This window comes from Triturus cristatus, chromosome 7 (genome assembly GCF_964204655.1).
Source record: "Triturus cristatus chromosome 7, aTriCri1.1, whole genome shotgun sequence".
NCBI lineage: Eukaryota > Metazoa > Chordata > Amphibia > Caudata > Salamandridae > Triturus > Triturus cristatus.
The window spans coordinates 1,542,544,526-1,542,564,977 of NC_140590.1; the positions used below are offsets into that span (position 1 = coordinate 1,542,544,526).

At 47.1% G+C, this 20,452-nt stretch overlaps 1 protein-coding gene across 20 annotated transcripts in view; it reads right to left on the reverse strand.

Moving 5' to 3' along the window:
• LOC146812330 (uncharacterized) overlaps nucleotides 1-20,452 on the reverse strand; it is a 398,549-nt gene that overhangs the window by 265,390 nt on the left and 112,707 nt on the right. For 17 of the 20 annotated variants that reach the window (XR_014965925.1, XR_014965923.1, XR_014965929.1 and 14 more), the window contains exon 3: nucleotides 19,255-19,509. Coding sequence is in view for 3 of the 20 variants with exons in the window: in XM_085614583.1 (XP_085470709.1) it covers nucleotides 19,255-19,417 (163 nt within the window). In the remaining 17 variants the exon portion in view is untranslated. Of the gene's footprint in view, nucleotides 1-11,905; nucleotides 12,845-15,900; nucleotides 15,983-18,396; nucleotides 18,454-19,254; nucleotides 19,510-20,452 lie in introns of those variants that run through there. The other 3 variants (XM_085614590.1, XM_085614586.1, XR_014965928.1) reach the window with 3 other exon arrangements.

Below are 20,452 nucleotides of genomic sequence, written 5' to 3' on the forward strand. Positions count from 1 at the left end.
CGGATCCGAGGGACCTCTAAAACATCTGGCCCATCTCCCTGCTCCTGTTCCCAGCAAAGGTCATCAAGAAAACCATCAACAGACAACTGACCCGCTACCTCGAGGAGAACAACATACTGGACCCATCCCAGTCCGGGTTCCGCAGCAACCACAATACCGAAACTGCCCTCATCGCCGCCACCGATGCCATCAGGCTCTTGCTGGACATCAGAAAAACCACGGCCCTCATCCTCCTGGACCCATCAGTCGCCTTGGACACTGTCTGCCACCGCACCCTACGCTCATGCCTCCACAATGCAGGGATCCGAGACAAGGCTCTGGAATGGACCACCTCCTTGCTCTCCGGCAGAACCCAGAGCGTCCGCCTCCCCCTTTCCGTTTCAAAGCCTCCGAGATCATCTGCGGCGTACCCCAAGGATCATCCCTCAGCCCAACATTGTTCAAAGTCTACATGGCTCCGCTCGCCCACTTCGCCCAACTGCACGACCTCAACATCATTTTTACGCCGATGACACCAAACTGATCCTCTCCATCACCAAGGACCCCCTCACTGCCAAAGCCAACCTCCACAAAGGAATGAAAGTCGTCGCCGAGTGGATGAAGAACAGCCGTCTGAAGCTGAACTCTAACAAAATGGAGGTCCTCATCCTCGGCCTCACCCCCTCAGCCTGGGACGACTCCTGGTGCACGACCGCACTGGGAGCAGCACCAACACCCACCAACCACGCAGGCAACCTGGGGTTTATCCTTGACTCAACACTCTCCATGACCAAGCAAGTCAACGCCGTCTCATCCTCCTGCTTCAACACCCTCCGCATGCTCCGCAAGATCTACAGGTGGATCCCCACTGAAAAAAGAAGAACGGTCACCCAGGCCCTAGTCAGCAGGAGGCTGGACTACGGAAATGCCCTCTAAGCAGGAGCCTCGGCCAAACTACTGAAACGTCTACAACGCATGCAGAACGCCTCGGCATGCCTGATCCTCGACACCCCCTGCCACAGCCACATCACACCCCACCTGAGAGACCTGCACTGGCTTCCTGTCAACAAGAGGTTCACCTTCAACCTCCTCACCCACGCACACAAGGCAATCCACAACACTGGACCAGCATACCTCAGACGACTCACCTTCTACACCCCGAACCGCCAGCTCTGCTCCACCGACCTCGCCACCATCCCCCGCATCCGAAGAGCAACCACCGGCGGCAGAACGTTCTCCCACCTCGCCGCCAAAACCTGGAACACCCTCCCCATCTTCCTACGGCAGACCCAGGACCTACTAACCTTCAGGAGGCTGCTCAAGACTTGGCTTTTCGAGCAGTAACAGCACCCCTTCCCCCCCCCCCCCCAGCACCTTGAGACCCTCATGGGTGAGCAGTGCGCTTTACAAATTTCTAAATTGATTGATTATGGGATTTTTTAATTACTGCAGGACATACATACCCGATTATGCACAATGCATTAAATTGCTTTATACCTTAATAAGTCCTGATTTTTCCACTTCCTGTTGGACATCAGAACACATCGCAAAACTCAGTTCTTCACAGTCTAAGTTTCCTGAAACACGCAGCCCATACACGTGTTAACACCAATAACTTGGTCATCTGGGTATTACAGAGTGGAATTGGATTTACATATGTCGTCGGCATAGGAGAGGATTTGGAGTCCGTGGTTCAAGCTATGGCTGCGAGTGGGTCCATGTAGACTTTGAAGAGGTTGGGGCTCAGGGAGGAGCCCTGGGGGCTCTGCAGCTGATCTCAGTGGGTTCTGAGAGGAGCTGTGGTAGTTTGACTCGCAGTGTTCTCCCAGTGAGGAAGGAATGGATCCAGTCCAGTGCTTTGTCACAGATGCCAGCGTCATGGAGTCTCGTGCTTAGGGTGCAGTTGGAGGCTGTGTCAAAGACGGCCGAGAGGTCCAGGAGGAGGATGGCTGCTGTTTGTCCCCGGTCAAGGGGGGAGTGGATGTCATCAGTGGCAGTGAGGAGGGTGGTCGTCTCAGTGCTTGAAGCCGGATTGGGAGGAGCCCAGGATATGGTTGACTTCGATAAACTCAGAGTTGGGTGTCGATGTCTTTCGATGACCTTGGCTGGGAAGGGGAGCAGGGAGATGGGTCCGAAATTCAAGGTCTGTCGGGTCGGTGGATGGTTTCTTTAGCTGGGGATTGAGCTCCGCGTGTTTCCAGTATTCAGAGAAGGTGTCGGTCTTGATGGAGCAGTTGATGGGAATGGTGGCTCTGTGGAGGATGTAGTGCAGGCAGGGGTCAGGGTGCGGTCTAAACTGAAAGTTCTTCATGGTTTTGAGAGAGTCTCAGCCGTGGTGAGCGGGGTCCTATTAAGGTATGGGTAGTTGCTTAAGGTGCCCCATCTTCTGTGCTACCCCACAGTGAAATTGATCTTTCACAAGTTTCTTAACGTCTATTTTCAGGTGACCTGTACCTCTCACTGTCACTATACCCAGTGTCTTATCAATTTTTTGGGACTCTGGACAAGATATTAATGATTTGTGTGTCATTTTCTGAAAGTTTAAAGTACAAGTCAATATGTGGGCTTGAATGTCAGATAATTAGTAATAAAATTTAGACTTTGAATGGGAGAAAAATTCCCTAACATGAAACAGGTACACATGAATCATCTAAAAGTCCTTACCCGGGATCCTTACGCATATATATGTCTTGAAGTGGCTTAAAAAAGTGCAATCCCTTATCAGGTAGGATCACATTCTCTAAGCCTATTTGACTAAACAAAGTCTTTTAAAACCAAATTATGTTGTTTTTTTTTTAACACATAACAAACCAATGTGTACAAGACAATAAGCTCCAGCAGGCTTAAATCAGAGACAGGACTGCAGTATTCTGTTAACATAATAAATGTACAGTTAGTAGGCAATTACAGCATTATATCAATCAAAAGAAATGCAACAAAATAGAGGGAGGCGCCAAACAAACAGGAACCCACAGAAAACAGAGCCAGTAAAAATAAGAGGGTTTAAGGCAAGAGGTTACCATGCCAAAGATGCCAGTTCTAACATGCCAGGAACAAAACAAAACAGGCCATAACAGCTGGTAGTAATAATTAAGGGGCAACACATCTGACTACATCGGAATACAAGAAGTCAAGAACTTGCATAATATACCCAAATAAAACAGTAGGTGGTGGCAGGCTAACACCAGCCTCCATGCAGAGCTTGTCATTTAGCTTTTGAAACTACAGTCTCAATTCGGACGTTGATGAAATCTTTAAGTAGGCCAGAGGTACTAGGGCATGGGCAGCTGCTCAAGGCATCCTACCTTCAAGGCTGCCCTCATGGAAAGTGATCATTCACCAGTTTCTTAACCTCTTTTCAGGCTACCTCTACTTCTCACTGTGCACCTATCCATTGTCATCTTATCAATTCTTTGGAACCCTAGGGAAGATGTTGCAGTGATTTTTGAGTGACATTTTCTTAAACTTTAATGTACATTTCAATATGCGGGCTCGAATTTGCAGATAGAGTAATAAAATTAAGATTTTAAATGTGGGCAAAATTCCATATGATGACTCAAGTAACATGTATCATCGAAAATTAATTACCCAGGATCCTTACGCATAGGTCTTAAAATGGATTGAAGACACCCATTACCATATTAGACGAAATCACCATTCTAAAATATAAAAAAAATCTATTAAACTTTTCAACACAAACCAATGTGTACAAGACTATATGCTCCAGCAGCCTTAGCTCAGACTGGACAGCAGTATTTTCTTAACATATAGGTACCGCTAGTGGCAATAACAGCATTAGCATGCCAATCAAAAGAAACGCACCGCAATAGGAAGAGCCGGCTAATAGTTTGCCAGCAAATAGTGTGCCACCAAAAACAGGAGGTTTGAAGGCATTTGAAGGCAAAAAGTTAGGGGAGAACCACACCAAAGATGTTAGGTCTAGCAGACCAAGACCCAACCCTGTGCCTCCGCAAACAAACCATCACAGATGGTAGTAGTAATGTAGGGGAAACACATCTGACTACAAGGAATATAAGGAAGTCAAGAATGATCATATTTCACAAGTTACTTACTTGTGTAACGATATATCTGTAAAAGACATTAGTTAGTGACAGATTCCTCATCTTAGAATAGCCCCAGGCATCAGACTTGATCTGGAAAGCTTTCATCAGCAGTACCCCTGCGCGTCAGCTCCACGTACGTCGTCGCTAGCGTCGTATTCGCCGAGATGATGTCATCGGAGCTACTTAAACGCGCCCACAAGCGCAGACGTCAGTTCTGTACACAACTTTTCCACGCCAGGAGCGCAGAGCCATGCCAGAGACAGACTACTGGTGCAATAGAACTAGGGCCCTAAAAGTGATGAACTGAACCCTAGAGAACAGTTCGCTGAATGGGGAGGATGGGCGGGCGGTAAGGAATCTATCACTAACTAATGTCTCTTACAGATATATCGTTACACAAGTAACTTGCGCATCTGAAGGAGACACGTTAGTGATAGATTCCTCATCTTAGAATACATACCCAAGCAATACAAACCGCGGTGGTGGGTCTGCAAAGTGAGATTACACCAGAAAGTCACAGAGAACTGACAAGGCAATAGTGCTTAGTAAAAGTATGCAACGAGGCCCAAGTGGCCACCTGACAGATGCCTTGCAGGGGGAACACCGCGTCCCAATGCTGTAGTAGCTGCCGTCACCCTGGTAGAATGAGCGCGCAGCCCAACCGGAGGTTCCTTTTTAGCCAGAGAGTAACAGGCTTTAATGCACAAGACAACCCATCGAGAGATAGTGCGCTTGAGCACAACCCGGCCTTTCTTGGCACCCACGTAGCCAACAGAGAGCTGGTCATCCACCCGGAACTGTTGTGTGCGGTTGAGATAGAATGAAAGCGCACTTTTTGGTCCAGACGGTGGTGCCACTCCTTTGCTCTTGAAGTGTGCGGAGGCGGAAAGAAAGTGGGCGGAGTGACAGTTTGCCCAAGATGAAAGGCAAAGACTACTTTTGGTAGAAAGGAGGGACGCGGTCGAAGCACAACCTTGTCCGGATGAATCGCCAGGAAAGGAGGTTTGCAGGAAAGAGCCTGGAGCTCACTCACCCGCCGAGCGGAGGTGATGGCCACCAGGAAGACAGTTTTCAAAGTTAATGACCGTAAAGGACAGTTAGGAAGAGTCTCAAAGGGAGCGCACATCAAGTATGTGAGAACCAGGTTCAAGTCCCATTGAGGCATCACAAAGGAATAGGAGGGAAAAGGTGAGTAATGCCTTTGAGAAATCTATTGATAACTGGGGACTTGAAAAGAGGGCTGATCAGGCAGCCTAAGAAAGGCTGAAAGAGCAGAAAGGTAGCCCTTGATAGTCCCCAATGCAGAACCCAGCTGGGCCAAAGAAAGAAGGAACAATAGGACCTCAGAAAGAGGGGCAGCAAGGGGATCAACAGATTTTGCTGTGCACCATGCCGCAAATCTTTTCCACCAACAGGCGTATACAGTTTTAGTGGAGGGACGCTTGGCTGCCGGAATCGCATTACAGACTTCGGGAGGTAAGGCAAACGCAAGGAGGTGGAGGCTGGACAGGTTTGGGTGGAGGACCGTCCCCTGTTGCTGTGACAGGAGATCCTCCCGAAGAGGCAGTCGGATCGGGGGATCCACGCTCACACTGAGTAGCTCGGGATACCAAACTCTTAGAGTCCAGTCCGGTGCCACAAGAATGACTTGGGCCCGGCCGCGCCTGATCTTCTTCAGCACTCTGGGCAGAAGTGGTATAGGCAGAAAGGCGTACAACAGACCGTAACTCCACTCGCAACGAAAAGCGTTGCCTAGCGAGTGCCTCCTTGGAAACTCCAACGCGCAGAACTGCTGACATTGCGCGTTCTCTTCGGTGGCAAATAGATCTACCAAGGTTCTCCCCACTGCTGAAGGAGACCTTTCACCACCTCCGAGTGAAGATGCCATTCGTGATCCAACATGCATCTGAGGCAGAGTTTGTCCACCCTGGCGTTCAGGCTACCTGCCAGGTGTTGAACCACCAAAGAAATGCCTTGAAGTTCCGGCCACGTCCAGAGCCATAGAGCCTCCTGACATAGGGTCCAAGACCCCACCCCACCTTGTTTGTTGCAGTACCACATGGCGGTGGTGTGGTGTGTGAACACCAGCACTACTCTCGCTTGACAGAGGGAAGGAATGCTTTGAGTGCAAGTAGGATCGCTCTGAGCTCCAAAAGATTGATGTGGAGCTTGAACTCCGCCTGATACCAGAGGCCTCTGATCTCCGCCTCTCCCATGTGGCCGTCCCATCCCAGGTGGGACGCGTCCGTCACTACTGTGTGCTCTGGTTGGGGAAGGAGGAGGGATCTACCACTGACCCAACGCTGGTTCGTGAGCCACCACTGCAAGTCCTGTGCAGAGCTCTTTGAGATCTGGACGTAGTCGGACAGGTTCCCCCGATGCTGCGTCCACTGGAACATCAGGTCCCACTGCAGAGCCCGCATATGCCATCTGGCATGATCAATTAGAAGGATGCATGAAGCCATGAGGCCCAGCAGCCTCAGGGTCTTCCTGACCGAAACCCAGGAAATGGGCTGAAAGATCGGAATCATAGCCCGAATGTCCCGGACTAGCTGTTCGGGTGGATAAACCCGAAACTGCGCCATATCCAGAACCGCTCCGATGAAGAGGAGTTGCTGAGAAGGAATCAGGTGCGACTTCGGCACATTGATGGAAAACCCTAGCAAATGCAGGAGGTCAGCCGTAGTCTGGAGGTGGTTGACGACTGCCTGGGGCGAGCCCTCCTTTAACAGCCAGTCATCGAGACAGGGGAAGACCGAAACCCCCGATCTGTGCAGATGAGCTGCGACTACCGCCATCACTTTCGTGAACACCAAAGGGGCGCTGGTAAGGCCGAAAGGGAGCACGGTGAACTGAAAGTGCTCGTGGCCTACCGTGAACCGAAGGGAACGCCGGTGGGCCGGCAGAATGGGTATATGAAAATAAGCATCCTGCAAGTCCAACGCTACCATCCAGTCTTGCGGGTCTAGGACAGACAAGACCTGAGCAAGCGTGAGCATCTTGAACTTCCCCTTCTGGAGGAAGCGGTTGATGTTCCGGAGATCTAAGATAGGCCGCAGGCCCTTTTCCTTCTTTGGAACCATGAAGATGTGGAATAACAACCACAACCTACTTCTGGCATTGGAACGCGCTCGATGGCCCCCTTGGCCAAGAGAGCCGCAACTTCCTGCTGGAGAAGTGACAAGTGATCCCCCGACATGCGGTGGCACTGAGGTGGCATGGCTGGAGGGGTAGACTCGAAGGGGAGGGAGTAGCCTCTTCGGACTATTTGCAGAACTCACCAGTAGGAGGTTATGGAGCGCCAGTGGGGAAGTTGATGGCGAATCCTGCCACCCACTGGCATCAGGTGGGCCTGAAACACTGGACTAGGAAGGTTTAGAGGAAGAGGCGGCAGGAGAGGTGGTGGATTGACCCGCCCGCTGGGCCCACCACGGTGGGTCCCACGTCAGCGACTGCGCTGAGACTGTGGCTGCGAGGGCTTGCGGGTCTGAAAGGAACACGCTTGGGCGCCCAAACCCTGACCTCGAAAGGACCAAAAAGCGGACCCCGAGGGAGTACGCATGGTAGCGAGACCCAAGGACTGGGCCGTAGCTTGAGAGTCCTCAAAAGCGTTCCAAGGTGCTATCCGCCTGATCACCAAAGAGGCGTGTGCCATCAAAGGGCATGTCCAACAAGATGTTCTGGACATCCCCACAGAAGCCAGTGGTTCGGAGCCAAGCATAACGACGGAGCACCACTGTTGTGGAAAGTGCCCTACCAAGAGAATCGGCCGTGTCATGAAAGCTTGGATCGTCTTGTGTCGGGCGATGGCGGCGTGCCACACCCTTGTCTACAGGAACTCCTGTGTTAGGTTTGATCCAAGTGCTCAACAGGATATCAGTAAGCACTTCATTGAAGGGCAGTAACAGCTCCGCAGACAAGGAGTGCGGCTGCAGCACCTCAGTCAGGAGATTGGTCCTGATAGGTACAGAAGGGAGCTCGAGGTTAAGAGCCTCAGCCGCCCTACGCAACACCACTGAAAAAATCCCAACCTCCTACGTGGCCACGGGAGAAGGGGACAGAGTACCAGGGTGTGGAGAGAAATCCAGATCTACTGGACCCTCCACATCGCCTTCCCATTCAGGCTAATCCTCGCATTGAACTGCAAGAGGGTCCTCAGACCCCTTCCAGTACTCCCCTTTATCCACCGGTTGTTGATGAGGCCGGTAAGAACAAGCTGCCATAGGAAATCGGATAAACTCCTCTCCAAGCAAAGGAATGGGAGGGTGGCGGCGCTGAGGCTGGATCCAGGGCCAGCTCTGAGGCCAGAGCTGGCGCCGGTGCCAAGACCAGAGCCGGCGGCACCGCAGGGTATGGTGCCGGCGTAGCCGAGGACAAACCCTTCCGACCGATCCGTGGGGGGAAAGGCTCTCCGGAGGGACCCGGCAGGGCAACGAATGACGCAAGGCCGACATGAAGGCCTACACCTCGTCCAAGGTCACGTGCAGTCCCGGAAAGGGTGGGTAGACCACCAGCCCCCTCCACTGTGTCCCACGACTGGTGAGGGGTAGAGGAAGAGCGATGTTGCTTCTTCGACTTTTTATGGCACCTCAACTTACCTGTCCCAGATTCTGACGAGCGATGCTGATGGCTCCGCGACCGGTCCCTCGACCTCCCACGGGATCTGGACCGCGATCAGCGCAGAACCGATTGCCAGACCTCCAACAACTTGCAGGAACGCTCCCGCCAAGCTTTCGCCGCCGTGGCCCGACAATCGGGGGGGGGGGGTTATGAACGCCTCGGGGTCATGGTCGTGCCCCAAGCAGAAGAGACACACATCATGCGGGTCCGCTACAGACATGTTTCAGCGGCAGGCCCAACAGGACTTCAACCCGGGCATCCCTACTGCACCAGGAGTCAAGTACTCGGCAAAACAAGTTGTCAGAAACCAAGTTACATTTTTTTTAACTAGGGGTACCGCTCTGTCTCGGATCTGCGCTGCTGCGCTCAAAAAGAAAGAAATTAGGATGTCAGCGAGCATGGGCACATCCAAGTTGCTCCGATGACTTCATCTCGGCGGATACGACACCAGCGACGTACACTGAGCCGTACGACGACGCCTGCCAACGCACAGGGATACTGCTGGCAAAAACTTTCCGGACCCAGTCTGACGCCAGGGGATGTTCTAAGGTGAGGAATCGATCATTAACGTGTCTCTTTCAGATATACCCAAATAAAGAGTAGGTTCCTACGTCTCCCGAAAGCTAACACCAGCCTCCTTGCAGTGGCTTGTCGTGAAGCTTTTGACTTTACAGTTCCAATTCCGACACTGCTGAAGCTTCAAGTATGCCAGAGGTATTATGGCATGGGCAGTAGCTCAAGTCGTCCAACCTTCTATGCTGCCCCTGAGGAAAGTGATCTTTCACCAGTTTCTTTCCCTCTTTCCAGGAATCCACTACCTCTCGCTGTTGCTCTATCCACTGTCATGTTACCAATTTTTTAGAACCCTGGACAAGGCATTGCATTGATTTGAGTAGCAGTTTTTGAAACATTTATGTACAGTTCAATATGTGGGCTTGCATATGCAGATATTGAATAATAAAATTAAGATTATGAATGAGGGCAAGATTACCTAAAATGAAACAAGTACACATGAACCATTGAAAAGTCCTTACCCAGGATACTTGCGAATATGTGTTAAAGTGGATTAAAGACACCCAACATCTTCTTAGACATGAGCACCATTCTCCAAGCCCATGTGACTTAACAGTCTTTAAAAAAATATTGTTATTAAAACTGAACACAAACCCATGCGTGCTAGACAATAAGCGCTAGCAGGCTTAGCCCGTAGACAAGACAGAAGTATTCTGTTAACAGAGGTACAGTTAGTGGCAATAACAGCATCAACATGCCCATCAAAAGAAATGCACCAGAGTAGAAAGAGCAGCCGAATACAGACTGGAGGCACCAAAAACAGGAGGGTTGTTGACGAAACTTAGGGGAGAGCCAGACCTAGGATGCCACTTCCAACAGGCCAAGAACCACCCCCCCCTCCAAAAAGAACATGCCTTTACAGCTGGTAGTAGTAATGAGGGGGCAACACATCTGAATACCTTGGAGCATAAGAAGCCACAATAATAATATACCCAAATAAAGAGTAGGTGGCAGCAGCTGTCTATGCCTCCCATACGTTACCAGTCTCTTTCAGTGACTCGTCATGTAGATTTTGAATTTATAGTTCTAATGCGAACATTGCTGGATCTTCAAATATACCAGAGACATTAAGGAATGGGCAGTTGGTCAAGGCGTCCTACCTTATTGGCTGTACCCACAGTAAGGTATTCCACCAGTTTCTTAACTTCTTTTCAAGCTACCTCACACTCGTGCTCAATATTTTTTTTACATTCTGGGCAAGACATTGCAGTGATTTGAGTGACATTTTCTGAAAGCTTAATTTACAGTTTAATGTGTGGGATTACATTTACAGATAGAGTAATATACAGATTTTGAATGGGGGTAAAATTCCATCAGCTGACACAGGTACATGAGAATCATACCCACAATACTTACCAATATACATCTTAAAGACACACACTTTGTTAGAAGGGGTCGCCATTCTAAGCCCATGTTACTAAACACAGTTTTTTAAAAATATTTCTTAATGTATTTTTTTCAACACAGCTAAACAATGTGGACAAGCCTATATGAGTTGGCAGGCTTAACCCAGACAGAACAGTAATTGGTTACTAAAATAGAGATATATAGTTAGTGGCAATAACAGCATCAACATACACCACAATGGAAAGAGCCACAAAAACTGATCTGCCCACAAAAGAACTGAGGTAAAAAAGGCAAAAAGTTAGGGGAGAACCATGCCAAGCCTGCAAGGTCTAACAGGACAAGAACCAACCTCCCCCCCCCCCCCCCAATAAAAAAGCTATCCCGGCTGGTAGTAGTAATAAGGGGGCAACACATCAGACTTGCATTGGAGCATAAGAAGTCACTATCCTAATCCGCCCACCTTTTTTGCTTACTGCAAAATTGGACATGTGGCACAAAATACCAGCAAAGCAGCTTTGTTTGTGACATCTTCGAATCTCTCACCACTCCCCTACTGTGACACCTCATCCCATTTGACATCCCACCAGCAAGCAGAAAGGGACCCCAGACCTGATCCAAATATGAGCACCCGTGAAAAGCAGAAGCAGCAGCAGAGTTAGCCTTAAGAGTGCCCCTAAAGGGTATAGCCCTCGGTCTCCATAAGGTGGGTGTCCTAGAGGAACGCAACATGCCCTCCCTATTGTTTCAATTTAGGACAGCACATTATAACTTTTAGGGGAAGGGGAGGAAAGAGGCCCTGTACATTCCACAAAAGAAACTTAATTTGTGTACCCATAGCTAGTGGGCCAGGAGGGAGAGGGACAACCCAGGAAACTGTCCAGCAACTGAAACTCACAGAGCCAGGAGGGAACCATTGTACCAAATATCACCACAGCCTCATATGTAGCACCCCCTGCAAACAAGCAAGTATACAAAAACAATACCCTAACAGTCCCGCCCCTCCCAAAGACAGACATACAACCCATCCTGTCCAATCACCACAGTCAGGCCCCAGCTAGGAACCAACTAAATGCCAAAAGGCCAATTTGATCTTTTCAGGCAAAAGACATGTGGGGGTGGAGCAATCAGCAAGAGGTGGAAAACCAACAGTTCAATGAGCCAGGTCCTGCAAAGCCTCACCCTGCACCCATCCAATAGTAGTAAAGACATCATACATTAATACACTGCCATGGAATCAACCCACCTCAAAACAATGTATATGAGCAAGACAAAAGACCCATGAAAAGCTAAGTGGAGCACTTCAAACCAACTAGTCCACTTACCCCCAGAATGACCCCCAGCAGAATATCTTCAAGTACTCGAGTAGTGGAGTCCTCAGAATCTGAAGCGGACCAACAGGACTCTTCAGAGGTGGGGGTCAAAAGGAGTCCCAGTCGGATCTCAGATTATCAGCAGTCTAAGCCACTCTCCACTATTCCAGTGCTACTTGCATCTTAGAAGGGCAGGTCACACCTTGCCATCGAAAATGTTGGCAGTTTGGGGTGCGGAGAGTGGTTTGTCCAAAATGTCTCAGGTCGCACCGCACTCGTCATAAAGATCAAATTTAGTCTCATGCCACAGACGGATCTATGAAGAAATGCACTTGGTCTTCAGTCTGGACCCACACAGAGTGGGGAAGTGCAAGGAATACAGTATTCCTATTTGCACAGCTTCTTCAGCACCATGAAAGATGCCCTCTGTGTTTCAACCAAGAGTAAAGTCAAGATACAGAGATACCTTCGTGTTGTCCACCACAAATGAGCCAAGTGCACGGGCAGACTGCAGGAGGTGATCCCAGTCCCTGAAGTGTAGAAGGCGGGCCACCACAGGATGCTGCAAGGCCCCGGTGCAAGGTTCCCGTGCTAGCACCCTGTGAGCATGCTTCAGTGCATGTAATTTTGAGACGAGGGGGAGAGGCCACAGCATCCGGGAGCCAGGTTTCAAGAAAAGCCAGGAGTGGGTCCACCTCAGCATATTCAGGTAGCCCTTCAATATGGACAGTATTACTCCTGGCCCGTCCTTCCTGGTATTCTAAGAGAGCGGCAAGGCGCTGATTCTGTACCTCAAGAGCCAAGATGTGATGATCCATATCAGGGTCTGCACTTTAGCCTCCAGGACAGTGAACCTTTGAGATCTTCTGTGAGTTCTCATACAGAAGGCTCAGCCCTAGGAAAGGGAGTCAATTTTGTCCTCCAACTGTTCCCTTGTAGCGTCCATGGCAGCTAGAAATATATACACAAACACACTGGTTAAACCCAGACCATTAATCTAGTTTTCAGTTACTTTCCTCAATTCAGAAAGTTTAGGCTTTCACAGTTAGGTGGACATTAACTCAACTAAGCTCTGGAACAGCCTGCCTGTAGGTAATCTGCTTTTTTGCGTGCACACGCCGGATTTTTGCCTTTTGATGGACTCTATTTTGTTGGCATCTGAATTCTGTGCACTTTTCCCTAGCCAACTACTAGTAAAATTGACTATGCTCCAGTTGAAGCTATGGTTTCCCCAACTGGTACATTTAGCCTGAATAGCTCCATAGTTGGTTCAATAGCATATGGTGCAGAAAGTGTATCCAGGGACCGGAAATTAAATGCCACTAGTGGAATGCAGCACCTATTTTGCCATCCACTACAGTGGTGGTCCCAACAGGATTACAGACCTACCCTGTGTAGCCAAACCCTGCAGTACTACTGGCCAAAATGACCATTTTACGGGAGAAAATATCACTTTACTTTTTTTTAAAATCACCCCGTAGTAGGCCTTGTAGTCCACAACGTAGGGTGCAAGGTTTTCAAAAGTGGACTATGTAGAAAATGGTTACCATGTCCTAAAATGGACAAGCACCCACAAACTCAATTTCACTGTGGCAGACCCCTCTATCCAATGTTAAACAGTGCAAATTAAAATATTTAACATATGAAACTCCTGGGGCACACGGAAATTGAGAGAACAGTCTTGTTGATCCCTGGTCTAGTAGCTGAAGGACACTGCTATTGTCATGCCAGGCTTAGATCTTTGGATTTGTTGGGGGTACAGCGCTCTCTTAAAAAAAAAAAAAAACAGTTTTTAAAAATCGATTTCAGTATTGAGCACATTAAGATTACCATAGTACCCTCCACACTCACACAGCCAACCTTAGAGCCAGAGCCAAGCTCATGACAGCCAAGACTGTCACCATCTCAGATTTTGAAGTTAATCGAACAGGAACTAGTGCAAAGTAAGCAGGTCAGGCCTGGGATGCTTTACTTGGTCAAAGATAAACTAGGAGTGTCTTCGGGTGTGCGTACCCAAAAGCTTGTCAATCTTACAAAACTGACTGACCCAGCCTTCCTCAAACACTTTCTCTACCTGCTGATAAGAGGAGTCCTGAAGGAATGGATGTCCTCCTTCTTGTACCCTGAACAAAGAAGTGAACTCCAGGGATTAGCTGGGTGACCTCCTGTGTGGCTACAGGAAAACAAGCAGCAAGAGTTTGCCCCCGTAAGTGCCCAACTGACTAATGGCACTTGTACTGAACTCTGCAGTCAGCTCTCAACAGCTACGAGTCTTAGCACCTCCTGAAAGGGCTTTACAAGTGTAATCCTGTAGTTAGGACCTAGAGTGCAAGTCAGAAGAAAGAATCTTGGACTAAGACAAACCCGGTTGTGTATCTGACTGGGGTGCCATCATAGTCCACCTCAAACTGCACCTACGTTCCAGTCCCCTGCAACCATTAAACGTCAGTGGCATATTTTAATTTTTTGTACTTGGTTATCGCCAGCTCTCCCATTTTGAGGAGTTATTTAGTTTACTAAATTTAACTCTCGTCAGTTAGGTTTGAGATTATTACTTTGTGTTGTAATCATACCAAGTTTGATGCTGCACAAAAACACATTGCCTCCATGTGAAGCCTGACTGCTCTGTGCCATAGCTACTAGGGGGTTGAGCTCAGGATCATTTAGTGGCTTAGGGTTCACTCAGAGAAGAGGCGATTATTCGGAGATGGGTGGTCACTCCACGCAAAATAATCCAATTTCCTGCAATTGCCATTTCAGTTATCTGTAATCCCCTTTATCTAGCTAAAGTCACAAATGTTTCAAACTGGTGAGAAACTTCACTTTCCTTCTAAAACCCCACCCGCTCGATTTTGTGGCATAACAGCGCTACACATTTATTTTCCAGTCTTTAAGATTCAGCAATTTCTAAACATGGCGGTCAATTGTTTACTTTAATAGGCTAAAGGGTCCAAATTATTGCCTACTCCTAAGGCATGTGGTGGTTACTTTGCATTGCTTTTTTGAGGGGGATATTTATCACTGGTGTATAAGGGCACTACAGATTGCATTAGAATCACATTGCAAAGTGCTACAAGGAATTGCAAAGCCAAACGGAATGCAAATTAACTTAATGGTTGCTTAGTGTACCTTGTTAAGGGGGGATGTGATATATAATAACTGGTAGACCACAGAATTGTCCAAAAGCCAGTTTAATTTAGTTGTTACAGTTTGTTGTAGTCTAGTCACACGATTGTACAGATTGCATGATTCTCCTCGGAACCAGTAGTGGGAGATACTTTAGGCCATAACTGTATGTGGTGGTAGATAGTTTTCCTCTAGGGGCAAGGCCAATTTAAATCAGCCACCATAGTTGTTGTACACTGAAGGCCAACAAGAGAATGTGGCCTAATTGCTAGAGTGGTAACTATCGAAGCTGGGAAAACAGGTGAGAGTCTCGGCAGAGATTATCAACATACTGTGATTCTGGGCAAATCACTTTATCTCCCGTGCCTTCATAAATTAATGTGTACGTCTCTAACCAAACTGGTGCTCATGTAAATGGTTCGGATACCTTTAGGTCGAGTTTGCACTATACATCCTCCCTCCAAAAAAAAAAAAAAAACAACAGTGCTAGAATGGTGAGATGATACACAGACGGAGTGCCATTGGGAGAGAGAATTTTTTTTTTGTTTTTAAAAAGAAACACTTGGACTAGTACAAGTAGCGCATGATAAGATTGAAAATAATCTAATGCAAGGACTAGTCCTCATCCTGCTTAGGTCAAGCGGTGGGTTAGTTGTCGGTGCTCACATTCACAAGCTAACAGTAGTATCTTGCACTGAACAGATGACCATCAGAGACATATGAGCACTACAGAATACAATTCTCATTATATACAGGATGTTGGATAAAACGCAAGGGAAACTACTTGTAACTGCAATAGTATTTTTTTATTCAACACTTAAATACAACTTAATTATATATTAAAATATATCCAATATATGGTAATCTAACATTAAAGTTGTCAAATTCATTCACATCAAGAAACAAGGACTTTGTATATTTTTGTATAAGAGACCAGTCAGTAGCTTTCCATAGTGTGTCAACCTGCAAGACAAAAGGACAGAATATTCAGTAGGAGCACTTACTCACTCACCCAAAACTCCAGGCAGACGTCATGAAAGCACAATCAAGCCCAGCTGGGCATTCTACATCCTGACACGTGTGGAAAACATCTAGCAGAAAAAATTAATAAATACCACCAGGGCCGGCTTTAGGGCAGTGCAACCGGTGCGGCCGCACTGGGGACTGACCTGGAAGGGGCGCTGATCTCAGGTGGGGGATGGATGCGGTGTATAGCAATAACTTACGATTTAAAAGGATTTGATGCAGAGGTTTTTTTTGTGTCCTGATTTGTCTAAAGGCAGGTTTGACTTGCCATAAAGTAGCGCAGAGGATTAATATGCCTGCGGCAAAGATCAGATCTGTAATTAATATGCCAGGGAGGGGCTATGGAGAGATAAGGGGCCCTTTACCAGGTGGTACCAAGGAGGTTGGATGGGGGAGGGGGGGCTAAAAAACAAAACAAAAACCACAAACGACAAAAAAAAAAAAAGATTTGTTGCACTGGGTGTCACCAGCCCTAAAGACAGGCTGAATACCATTACAGAGCGGTGTATACCTGGTCACATTAAACGCAAACATGGTCAGAGCAATGACATCAAGGTACATTGTCCAGATGTTTGAACAAACTTTGAAACTTGTCAGACATAAAACTCACCTACAGGTCTAGGACATAAGTGCTGACAGTGTCCTTTATGCTGGCTCTGCAGATTGGGCACCAGTTTGATCTAGGGGTATATACCGTACACACTACAAGATGGCCACAGGGAACAAAGACTATGGAAACCTCGCTATCCCTGCACATCTTACACACTCGCTCTTACTTTAACTGACGCAACTGCTCCTGTACTGTTGCCGGTGTTCCTAAAATAATCAGCAAAAACAGTTTAATTCAATCCCCATAACCCCTTTGCATTTCCTCAACCCATCCCCAAACAATTAACCCAAAGCTAAAGGGGTGGTGTTAGAACATCCAGATTATAAAACAAAAAGATTAAAAAGAGATTTAAAAAAACACCACACACAAATCACAACAACCTTAACACTAGACTAAACCCATTGTAATATCCGCACTACCTCTTGACGTGATAATGTGAAGACGAAAAATGTGTTCAGTGCATAGAATCTGCAATAGAAATGCCTTTACGTTAAGCAAATGGGGAACCTATTTAAGGGACCTGGATGTGATCAGACGAGCCAGGTTTATCAATAAGAAAGACGCATCAGTGGTTGGCAGGGAGAAACCTCATTAACGGGCAGACCTCTGCCATAATGATCATGATGTAGAGATTGACAATACAGCGGTGCCATGTAGCACAGGGGGTCTATTTACTATGCAACATTTCAACGGGTATGAAAATGGCTGAGCATGATCACTCTTGCAAGTTAAAAGAACACTGGCTTTAATTCACTATGCTACTTCCATCTAGTCCACCCCTCAAGTGCAGTTCCCAGTTGACCATAGTCGATTTCAGTTACGCCTCATTCAAATCATTTTTGTGCCGCAATCAAGTGAAGACTATGGGTTCTTCTGCAGTCGGGTGCTCCTGAACCAGACTTCGAGGCTTTCAGAAAACTATGTAAGGCCATCAAGGATCGCACCCCATTCCTGATCCCATGACCAAACCCATTTCTCTTACAGCCTGGGATCCGAAACTGGGACCTAGATTGACAATTTAAAGACAATATTAGCATTTGAGCCACTCTGCAAAATTATGAAATGTATTTAATTCTGCAACCTACCCATAAGTTTATTAAAATATTGCGCACCAACTCTGTCTGACAACTCCAAGCTGGAAGTCAGTGTCCACTTGAACTCACTTCCATAAAGATCTTATACTGAGCTTATCGTCCCCATTTTGGGACAATTTACTTATTTGTACAATCCCACTCCACCTTAAGAGATGCTATACTAAAAAGGTTCTACTCTACTGCCATTGGTAATAAACACTGAAGGGGAGAGTAAAAACCCACAAGTTGGGGTGTCTGGTATACAATGCTTTAAGGCAGGATAGGGTGCGGAATAGGAGAGGAAAAATGGCTAGGATTAAATTCAATGAGGGAAAGGGACAACAGACAGGAAAGTTGCAGTGTATAGAACATGGCTAACTTTTTTTTGCTGTTTTATATAGCTTCAACTCAGCCCGAAGGTATTTGAGTGCTTTACATGAGAGCCAGTTACATTACACTAGGACACATTTTGTTAGGCATGGGGAGATTAAGTGATTTGCCAAGAAAAACAGGATGATGAGCCGACACAGAGACGCGAACCCGGTGTCCCCAGTTCCAAAGCCGGCATCTCTGGCTATAATGCCACATCTGCTGACTTGCATGACAAATAAATGCAGCCTAAAACCCATTATCTTATTACCAAAACCTCCCCTTCACAATGTTTTTACCTGTAGCCTCCAATGTGGCAGATGCCCCTACTGTGCTTGGGTTTTGAGAGACCGGCTCTGGTGAAAGGACAAACAAAAGCAGGTCTTGAATCTGCCAGGTTTTAAATCCCTCCTCAAAATCACTGTTACCACACATCGTCCGTCCATGCGCTACACCCAACAGACCCCTCACAAATACTTCACCTGAAGGCTCAGATGCTGACTTTGCGAAAAGAATAACTGCAATCAGAATTAAGTAAAGTAGATCAGTGCTGCCCCATCCCGGAGGTGAAGCCACAACTGATCGTTTAGACTATATTCACAATTCTAAGCAAAGAAGCATAAACAGAAAAAACAACATGCTTTAGTGGGGTGTGCCGAATAGATGGGACATGTTTGAATCCTTCCACAACCAAAACTTCTTACAAAGATAATGTATTTATTGTAAAGCCTTTTGTCAGAGATCATTAAGGCTGACCATACCTTGGCCTGAAACTCTCCAAGCACCTCAATCCCACCAGTCGACCATGTAGGATGCATAACTCAAAATACTCAATCTTTATCCCTGAACTAGCAGAAAGTACGAAAGATATGCAAGAGCACAGCAAATACACATTTGCTCTTGAATGTGTTTTACTAAAGAGGCATTTAAAGGTGACCCTGAATTAAGGATCTGTAGCTATAGCTAGCCAGTGCAACTGCACCAGTCCTAATCTACGACCTGTAAATACAGACTGTTTAAAACAGTTACCCCAAAGTAGATTATGATGCAAAGTTTATGTATTGAGAAAGTAACACTTCTTCGAACCCATGCAAATTTTTGAGGGTGGAAAGCAAGATGTGATCCCATGCAGGAGATTCAGATTAGGACAATTTTACCTTCACTAGACACATCATCCATGTCAAAGTCCAGGATCTCTCGATTACTGGGAAAGTAGATAAGAGATGGGAAGGAATACCAGGGTTTCATATCCTCCATTAATGTACTTTGGAACATATGTTGCGTGGTCTGCTCAAAGTCGCCCTTGATGACAGCCTGCATCAGTGATGAGGTCAGATGATCATTCAACCACGGTAGAGTGACAGGAGATGAAACAGCACAAGTAGGAGGCTGGGCAGGTGAAGAGCCGATCCCTACAAAGGATGCAAACAAAAAGGTAGCTCATTCACATTTATAATTTTAATATTTTCATACAGCTTGCTGCAAGGAAGCATAGATGCCTGTAGTGAAATCCTACTGGAAGATACAAATGTTGATAAATAGGCTTGAGGAGTTGAGGATAAAAAAACTTGGCAAGTCACAAGAATAAAAGAATGGTTCTTTTGCTGCTCTTCCCAAACACCAACAGGAATACGGTGCTTTCATAACAGCCAGCCTGTAAAGATCCCACTGTCCTTTGGATTACCCAGAAGTGTGACATTAGTGCCACTGTCTTGCTCAATTAAAACTGGTGTGGTCCCTCATCTCAACGTAAAGCTTTAACGGGCGAGCAATACTAGAGCCCCTGCAATGGTGGGATCTATTTTGGCACAGGGGTAAATGGAGGTGTCACAGGGGCTAATGATCCAGCTATTTAAGGTAGTCAGTGGGAGAGTTAAAATCCATTGAATTGGAGTCCACCCACCACTGTTATCACCTCCAGCAGAAATTCTAAGCACTTTTCTACCCATCAGACCACCAATGCATGGTTGCCTCGAGGGGAGCAATTCCTGCATAGAGGTACATAGAGTCTGATGGGCATACCATCCCATAATTGTCAGTTTGTAATGCTCTAAAAAATAAATTAAAAATAAAAATCTCAAGAAAAAGCCTTATCCGCCCTGTACCTACAGTGCTCGCTTTGACACCTGCAAGTGGACTTTGTACTAGCTCTGTGGACTCTGTGCAACAGTCATGGATGTCAATTAATGGAATTAGCATACACTCATTTTCTTAAAGCACTCCAACAACTGCCTTTGTGGTCTTCATCCGTGGTTCAGAGGAGATCAGATGGCTCCTACAAAGCGAATAGGAACCCGAGTCTTGGAGGGGAGAAGGGGGTGGTCAACGAATGAGAACTGCTTAAGATAACTGGCA